A 9,114-nucleotide genomic window follows, 5' to 3' on the forward strand; every position below is an offset into this window, starting at 1 on the left:
ATTGCTCATAAACCTCATTCCAAACCAAAAACTTCAAATGTTTTCGAAGCAGATTTTGAAAATGATGTAAAACCCAAGGATTTGCCTGCTGATGAGGAATTATGGGCTCGACTTGAAGAGCTAGAGAGACAAGAAGAATTGCGGGGTGAACTTGATAGGTGCTTAATGACATTCTTCTTCCAAGAGAATGTGTGTCTTTCCTCATTGATAAGACAGTGTGTGCTCCTTGAAGGCCATGCAGGGACTGCAAACTTCTCAAGAGTCTTTCTGCCCTCACATGGGCAGTATTCTTGCAGAATTTTTTTTTTAAGGAAAGCACATTGCTGTTCTTATGCATACCCACACTGAAAACCATAATCTGTGTTACTTAGATCTCACAATATTATAATGAAGTGATTATACTTGATAGTCAGTAATTGTATTAAATACTAACAAAAAATTTAAAGGTGACCAAACTTTATTTTTTGAGGTGCTAGGGATTGAACTAATGCTTCTATTCTACAAGACAAGCATTCTACACTGCCACAGTCCCCATTCTTAAATAACAAATTTTAAATTATATAATTTTATACTGTTCTCAAGATAATGGTCTGTCCTTGAATGGCTTGTTCAAAAGAAAAATTGTCTTTGAATTTAAATTTGATACTGTAAAATGTTTGTCCTTGCTTTTCCAAACTTTGTTTATTGAGTAGGCTATTTGTAATCTGGTCAGGTAGTTCTGTGTACAAGAAGCTTCACCAAACTGTCATTTGAAATACACATTAGCACTCACTTAGAACCGTCAGAGGCTATATATGAAGTTTGCTGCTTCAGAAGGTCCTATAGTACTTTGCTTAAAATGATGTACCATATGCAGCAGTTAGTTTCTGTGAAAAATAGGACACAAAAAACTTCCTCTGTGGTTTCATCTATGAATTGTTAGGGCCTTTTGATCACTGGCACTAACTAGTTCATTTTTTAAAAGCCAGTGTTGGTTTCAGGAGGCTTAGTCATGATTCTCTGTATTTGCATGATGTCATTTCATTTCTGTTGCATTTTTAGTTGGCTTATTTTTGTAAGGTCTTCAGATCCTTTATGGAATGAAGCGTGATAATTGTGCATTTGTGTGTAAATATGTGTTCATGTGCACATGTAGAGATCTGTTATCTTGAGAAATTCCAATACATGCTGTCATAAAAATTTCTGAGGTCAAAAATAATAATAAATAATAGTATATTGTAGTTTTGGGGTTTGGTGCATTAATTTCTGTTCTTAAAAATAGAGCACCTATTTTTAAAGGTTTCTCTTTTAGTTTAAGAGAGGCTTTATTATAGATTTATATGTGGAAACTTGAAAGAGAGACAGGTGTGGGGGGTTGTGGGGAGAGAATACTGAGCCAACTCCTGTGTAGCAGGAGTTAGTCTCAGGAAATGGGATAGGTATCATCTTACAAGTTCCCTCCTCCCCCTCTCCTCCCCCTCTCCTCCCCCTCCTCCCCCTCTCCTCCCCTCTCTCCCCCTCCTCCTCCTCTCTCCCCTCCTCCCCTCCTTCCCCTCCTTCCCTCCTTCCTCTCCCTCCTCCCTCTCCTCCTCTCCTCCCCCTCTCCTCTCCCTCCTCCTCCCACCTCCTCCCCCTCCTCCTCCCCCTCCTCCCTCCTTCCCTCCTCCCCCTCCCCCTCTCTCCCTCCTCCCCTCCCTCCTCCCCCTCCTCCCCACCCTCCATCTCTTTCCTTCCTTTTCTCTGTGTGTTTGTTTTTGAGACAGTTTCTCTGTGCAGCCCTGCCTGTCCTGGAACTCACTTTGTAGACTGGGCTGGCCTTGAACTCAGAGATCCACCCACCTCTGCCTCCCCAGTGCTGGGATTAAGGGTGTGCACCACCACAACTGGCATATTTATTGATTATATTCATACTACATCTGGCCAGTGTCCAGAGATAAAAACATGTGTCCTGTGAGTTCTTATGTTTGAATAGCTACAGTGTGTAAGAACCTTGCTTCTATTAATTGTCTGTATTTGTTTGATCTTATTAATACTCTTATTTCTTCACCTAGTAATCCTGATACTGTGATTACAAATGGCGAAGACACAGTGTCTTCCGAGGAGGAAAAGGAAGAACCAGGCACAGGCACGGGTGTGAATGTGGCGCCTCCGGTGACAGACTCCTCTGCCTCTGCCGGCTGTAGCATGCATGCTCGAAATGCAGAGCTCCCCAATGGCCAAGCCAGTAGTCATTTGAACCGCTCAGTGATTGGTTCACATTCTTATCATAGCAACGGAGAAGATGAAGATGATGATGATGACGATGAAGATGACACTGAGGAAGATGAGGATGAGGATGGTGATGACAGTGACCACACTATTTCAATAGATAATTCTGTACCAACAATATATTTCTTTCATACTGTTGAACCTAAAAGGGTTTGTATTCTTATAACTTAAGAATCATTAAACATCATCTGTACTGTAATTTTAAAGAGAAAAATATTAACAGTAATTAAGATTGTTAATACCACCAAACAGGAAGAGCATCTTTTCTGTTCATCTGACCAGTGCACCTTACTAGGAAAAGACAAGAGTAGTTAGGTGATGGTGTCACACTAAACTCCAGTGAGTCACCTGTCCTTATTCCAGGGCTCTGTTAAGATTAAATTGTGGGCATTTGGTTTGCTTTTTGGATCTGAAAATGGCTATAAGACTATTTATTTATTTATTGCACATCAGGTTTGTTTTTCTGTGGGTCAAAGAAAGTGAGTACTAGTATCCTGAGCAACAAGGAAAAATTTTGGGAGAAATGAAAGACGGTTTTTTCTTTTTCTTTTTTTTTTGACAAATTAAATATAGACATGTAATAATGGGTTTCAAGTTTTAGCATTTTGGAGCCGGATTGACTATAGAGATCTTGTGATCCATTGTTTTCAAACTTGGCTTTAGTACCGAAAGCCTTTGTTCTTCCATACCTAACTGTAGAAGCCCAGCATTTACATTACAGCTGTGGATGAAGGGTAGGCTGCCACCAGTCCACCCCTGCCCACCTTCCCTCTGCTCTGTGCACTGTGCTGAAGGGTCTGCAGTGTGTGTCATAGAGAATCTGAAGGCCTGTAAGGCAGAACTGGTCAGTAGCAAGCGGCCAACCCACTGGTGGGTCCATAAGGTAGTCTGTTTTATCTGGTTATTGTGTAAGGAGACATCTTAATACTTACTGGATACTTCTTAAGCGTTACTTTTCTCTGCCCTATTAGAAAGTAAAAGGATCATGTGTATTTTCTTTTTTTTTTTTTTTTTTTTTTTTTGTAATTCTAATTAAGCTAAAGGGTCTTTGAAATTTTTTTGATCAGTTGAAACTGAAACATTGTTGATTTCTCCCGCCCTCCAGGCTTTTAATATTTCTTATTTTCCTTAGATAAAGCCAAACACACAAATACTCTTAGAAGGAATATTATGAAATGCCTGGTCAGCACAGCTGAATAGCTTATGGTCTTGAGCACATTTGACTTTTTCTTAGTCTGATTTGTTTTCTGGAGGTAGCGAGTGGTATTTAAGCAGTCAGATGGTTAAGTGTTATCCGATGTTATACTGTGACTCAGGCTCTCAGCACATGGGTTAACCCACAGATGCACTTGTAAGTTGAACAGGGGAGGCGAGGCTTATCATCAGTGTGGAATTTAGTTTAAATGTCTTTTGCCTTTCATGCAGTGGTAAAGACTAGTGATAGAATAGGCTGTTGGAGATGTATAGCTGTAGCAGTATGACAGAAGACTCAGACGTGGTCACACACACAATTTCAGTGCCAGAAAATTTCAGCTGTGTCTCTTGCTGATAATATACAGTTTGTTTGTTTTACTTTGGGACTTGATTTTTTCTTCTGAAAGTTTTTGATTGTTTTTCTTTTTCTCGTCAATCAATTGTAGGTTCGAATAAACACTGGGAAGAATACCACTTTAAAATTCAGTGAAAAGAAAGAGGAAGCCAAACGGAAACGCAGGAGTGGTGCTGGGAGCCATGCTCCCCACGAGCTGCCTGCCATCAGGAGCCCGGCTGACATTTACAGGCGAGTGAAGGCCCTGGTGTCTGTCTGGCCCTTCCTTCCCTTTCCAGAGTTGGGGGTGGGGGTGGGGATGGCCCGCTGGCTCTGCCCAGAGAGTGAGAGACCAAGTGCCACACAGCCTGCCACCTGAGCAGCTGGGTGCTGGTGGTTTCCTCCTCATAGTCCTCTTCATATGTCACCAGAGCCCTGGGGCTGGGCTTCCTTGTGGAACTTGCCTGCCACGATTGTCCTGAGCGTGTCCTGTATTTCACCTGTTAGAGTGAAAACACCTGCCATTTTATGACCCGCATTTGCAAACTGGTGGAAATTCCTCATGTTTTCACAGTGGTGTGCATAAATTTTTTTTTTTTTTTTTTTTGGCAATTCAAGCTGTTTTCACCTGAACCTATTTATAAGTAGCACACTAAATTTTATTGGGTCCCACATTCATCTTTGAAAGTAATAGAAGGTACATTCTGTGAAGTTGCAAGCTTACTCTGAATATGACATTTTAGAGAAGACGTTTTAGCAGGAAAACTCAGTTGGGTGATAGCTGTGTGGCTTCAGCACTTGGGATCTGCAGGTGGCAGATTAGCCTCAGCTACGTGAGGCCCTGTCTCAAACAAATGACCTCAAACAAACAAATCTTAGATTAAATTATAGGGAAAAAATGAAGACATCTTTGTGAAGTTCTTCTCAGTTGTGAGCCCTTAAAGTGAAGTGAGTTCTTGAATGCCTAGAGTCTTTGTGGATGTCGTGAATGGCGAGTACGTGCCCCGGAAGTCCATCCTCAAGTCTCGCAGCAGAGACAACAGTGTGTGCAGTGACACCAGTGAGAGCAGTGCTGCGGATGGGGATGACCGGCGCTGCGTCCTGAGGAGCCTCAGCTGCGAGGAGGCCTCCGAGGGCAGGGGGAGCACTTTGGAAGAACTGCAGGAAAACCACCCCAAGAAGCTGTTGCCCTCAGAAGCGTCCGAGGTCTGTGTCTTAGTTCCGGGTTTTATATCTCACAGGCCTGTTCTTTGTGGTTTATTCCAAAAAGTCAAAGGAGATCCATGAACCCTCAGTTTGTGCTTTCTTGTTTTTCAGACACATTTTTAAGACAATATGAAGGCTTCATGCTCATCATGAGGGCATGGAGTGTTTAGAAGTTTGTGTTCTGAGCTCGGCAGCTTGGCCTCAGATGCTGTGGGGGAGGGGCATTCTGTATGTGGGAGAAGATGCAGAGTAGTGGGGCCGAGAGAGCAGGGCAACGGAGAGTCTCTTACAGAGAAGCAGGAGGGCCAGTGGGATGGCTCTGGCTAAAGGTGCCTGCTGCCGTCCTGCTGGACCCACACCTGGAAGGAAATCATCAGCCCCCCGTGAGTTGTCCTCTGGCCTGGACATGTACATTGTGGCACACACGAACAGTTTCAAAGAAAGAGAAAAAGCTAAGTGTTGGAAGAGGTGGGCTACTTGAGCAAAAATGCAAAGAACTGACTGACAGTGGTTTCTAAACTAAGTGATATGTTGTCTTAGTTTTTCAACACTTGGTAGACAAAACTAAGTAAAATGTACTCAAAACTTCATGTGTCAATTTTTAAAGTTTCCAGTTTGTGCTTAAGTTCTTAGCAAGGGAGAGGTTCCAAATACTAGACAGTTTAAAAAAGTGACTCCTTGGCCTTCCTTTTTCTTGATATAAAAAGAGGCATCAAGACAGTCTGGCGATTTATATGTCATTTAGTCTTCTCATTCCAGTTGAACATAGTTGGTTTTGATTAGATGAAGTTCTATAAACAGTGGGAGAGTGTTTCTGGTTTTTGGTGACATGGGTGATTTGTGCCGTTGGATTGACTGTCCTAGAATTTTAAAGCTGCTCTGATCCACATTAATCTCAGCACCTTCGTTTTTTTATTTTTACTGACCTTCAAAAAAATGGAGGCAAAGTGCAATAAAGAACTTGAAAACTTGCATAAGACCCACAAGGGGAAATAGCAGCCCTGGTGAAGCAAAGCTTTTGAGTGTCAAAGGGAGATAAGGGAGCCCAGACACCGCGTAGTGTCTGTGTGAGTGGACACCACAGCCAGCTGCAGATGGCGAATGTGTTTGCCATTTCCTTCCTTCCTCCTCCTTCCTTCCTTCCTTCCTTCCTTCCTTCCTTCCTTCTTCCTTCCTTCCTTCCTCCCTTCCTCCTTCCTTCCTTCCTTCTTTCCTTCCTTCCTCCTTCCTTCCTTCCTCCTTCCTTCCTCCTTCCTTCCTTCCTCCTCCCTCCCTTCCTTCCTCCTTCCTTCCTCCTTTCTTCCTTCCTCCTTCCTTCCTTCCTCCTTCCTTCCTCCTTCCTTCCTTCCTCCTTCCTTGCTCCTTCCTTCCTTCCTTCCTTCCTTCCTTCCTCCTTCCTTCCCTTCCTTCCTTCCTCCTTCCTTCCTTCCTTCCTCCTTCCTTCCTCCTTCCTTCCTTCCTTCCGTCCTCCTTCCTTCCTTCCTTCCCTCCTTCCTTCCTTCCTCCTTCCTTCCTTCCTTCCTTCCTTCCTTCCTTCCTTCCTTCCTTCCTTCCTTCCTCCTTCCTTCCTTCCTTCCTTCCTTCCTTCCTTCCTTCCTTCCTTCCTTCCTTCCTTCCTTCCTTCCTTCCTTCCTTCCTTCCTTCCTTCCTTCCTCCTTCCTTCCTTCCTTCCGTCCTCCTTCCTTCCTTCCTCCTTCCTCCTTCCTTCCTTCCTTCCTCCTTCCTCCCCTTCCTTCCTTCCTTCCTTCCTTCCTTCCGTCCTCCTTCCTTCCTTCCTTCCTTCCTTCCTTCCTTCCGTCCTCCTTCCTTCCTTCCTTCCTTCCTTCCTTCCTTCCTTCCCTTCCTTCCTTCCTCCTTCCTTCCTTCCTTCCTTCCTTCCTTCCTTCCTCCCCCCTTCCTTCCTTCCCTCCCTCCATGGGTCTCTCTGTGTAGTGCTGGCTGTTTTGGAATGCCTTATGTCCTCAAATTTACAAAGATCTGCCTGCCTCTGCCTCTGCCCCTGCCCTGCCCTGCCCCCTGCCCCTGCCCTGCCCTGCCCTGCCCCTGCCCTGCCCTGCCCCTGCCCCTGCCCCTGCCTCCTGTATGCTGGGATTAAAGGTGTGCGCCACCACACCCAGCTTCCATTTTGTTTTCTTATGTGCCCATCATAAAAAAAATTCTGTGTACTTGAAAAATAATGTTAAGCAGAGTGGTGGTGGCACACGCCTTTAATCCCAGGCGGGTGGGTCTCCTGAGTTTGAGGCGAGCTCGGTCTACAGAGTGAGTTCCGGGACAGCCAGGGCTACACAGAGAGAACAAACAAACAAACAAAAAATGATGTTAAACTTGGTTTCTGTGAGCAATCAGTATTTTGATGATTATTATCCAAAATTGTTATTTTAGTTTTAGTTTTCTTAAAAAAAAAGTCTTGGTATTGGAGAGTAAAGGTTTTTGTGTGCGTTTTATTTATATTTAACAGCATACACTTTTGTCTTACAGGCTTTTTCTGGAACTGTAATAGAAAAAGAGTTCTCATTACCCCCCTTAGCACCACAGTCAGCCATTGTTCATCATGTCCTACCCACTATTCCAGAGCGAAAAGAAGTTCTGTCAGAAGGATCTGAGGAACCTGCAAAGAGGGTTTCAAAGTTCAAAGCTGCCAGACTGCAGCAGAGAAACTAGAGAGGAGCTGGGTTTCACCCTCTGCAGCTCAAGCTTCACTTGAGGACACACAGCAAATTCAGCCCATGGAGTTGGAAAGACGTCCTGCTCACTTGGCAGCAACAGCTCTCTCACCTTTCTCAGTGGCATTTAAAAAGTCAAAGTAAATGTTTGAATACTGTGACGTTCTGCTGGCTTTGTTAATTCTCTGAGTACTGTCTATGGCCTTAGGATGCAGTAGCAGCATTTGGATTTTCTTTTCAAAGAATACTGTCATGCGTTGTTTTTGTGTTTCCAACTAAACACAGGCAGTTTTGTACCAGCTGTGATGTTGTGCTTGCCATATGGACTGTGCTAAAGAAATTTTAAATTTTCAAATAGAATCAACAATTATATTACTTGCTTTCACATTTTAAAGGCACTTTAAAAAAATCTACATATCTCTTGTAGGTTATACAACTAGGTGGTTCTTGGAAAAGCTTCCTTTGAATGTCATACTGTAGTGTTTAAGGCAAGAAGCTGCACAAACCCTATGGGAAATTTTGACTAGAAGAATATTTTGTACAACTTTTTTTTGCAAGTAAAATTTTTATGAAACTTGGTTTCTAAAATGTTGTGAACTTCCTGGTTTAGAATTGTGTATAAAAATGTCTTTGATTTGTGTATATGCTACCAGACCACAACACAGATTCTTGAATTCCCGCAAGCATCTCTTTTTCCCTGTGCATGCAGTCTTTGCTGGGATTGTTCTTTGGGAGAGAAAAATTTGTCTAGATGCTTTAAAAAACAGATTTTTTAAAATAAAGATTTTTTTTTTAAGTGTTTCAGTCTTCCTCATATTTTCATTCTTCAAGGCTGCTTTGCTACCAGTAAGAAAAAAAAATGTATTTACTTGTAGCCAAACGCCTTAAAGACACATTCAGTCTCAGGTTGACCAGTACAGTGCAAGTGTTGATCATAGCTTGATGCATGCTAAAATGTAGCTTTTAAAAAGCATTCGCATTAGAACTAAAATAAGCCATCAACCCCAGTCCACCCCCTATTCATGGCTAAATATTTAAAGGTTATTTATAGTTTCTTTAATGAATTCTTGCTTAAACAAAGTGAAATGATGTCCTAGAAAAGTCAAAGTTGTAACTAGAGCAATGCCACTGTCTAAGTTTATGAAATATGTATATTAATGATAAAGGGATGAACTTGAATCCATTAATGGACAAGCTAGAACAGGGGACTGAATTTGAAAGACTGCCTAAAAGTATAATGTTTTCCTAGCCAATGTTGATCATCTGTACGTGTATTTTGTGCCTAAAAATGGTTTTTCCTTTCTGATTACCCAACTCCCAAACCAAACCATCACATCACACCCTCTCCAGGAGCACCCTGTTCCTCCTCCGTAGCTGCCACTTGAGCGAGGCTTTCTGTGAGAACGGCCAGGTAGGAGCCTCCCTGGAGGACAGCTGTTTCTTTCAACATGTGACCTCAAGAGTGCTGTC

The 9,114-nt window shown here is 42.9% G+C and overlaps 1 protein-coding gene across 2 annotated transcripts in view; it reads left to right on the forward strand.

Annotated features, from left to right (window-relative positions):
* The window catches only part of Uri1 (URI1 prefoldin like chaperone), a 62,601-nt gene extending 54,153 nt beyond the window's left edge, over window positions 1-8,448 (forward strand). Inside the window, exons 7-11 of one of the 2 annotated variants that reach the window (XM_027430304.2) lie at window positions 1-158; window positions 2,031-2,397; window positions 3,888-4,027; window positions 4,744-4,981; window positions 7,460-8,444. The exon at window positions 1-158 is cut by the window's left edge and continues 11 nt beyond it. In XM_027430304.2, coding sequence (XP_027286105.1) covers window positions 1-158; window positions 2,031-2,397; window positions 3,888-4,027; window positions 4,744-4,981; window positions 7,460-7,642 — 1,086 coding nt within the window. In that variant the 3' untranslated portion in view covers window positions 7,643-8,444. Of the gene's footprint in view, window positions 159-2,030; window positions 2,398-3,887; window positions 4,028-4,743; window positions 4,982-7,459 lie in introns of both variants that reach the window. The other variant, XM_027430305.2, reaches the window with a different exon arrangement.
* Window positions 8,449-9,114: the final 666 nt, after the last annotated feature.

Source organism: Cricetulus griseus, chromosome 9 (genome assembly GCF_003668045.3).
Source record: "Cricetulus griseus strain 17A/GY chromosome 9, alternate assembly CriGri-PICRH-1.0, whole genome shotgun sequence".
NCBI lineage: Eukaryota > Metazoa > Chordata > Mammalia > Rodentia > Cricetidae > Cricetulus > Cricetulus griseus.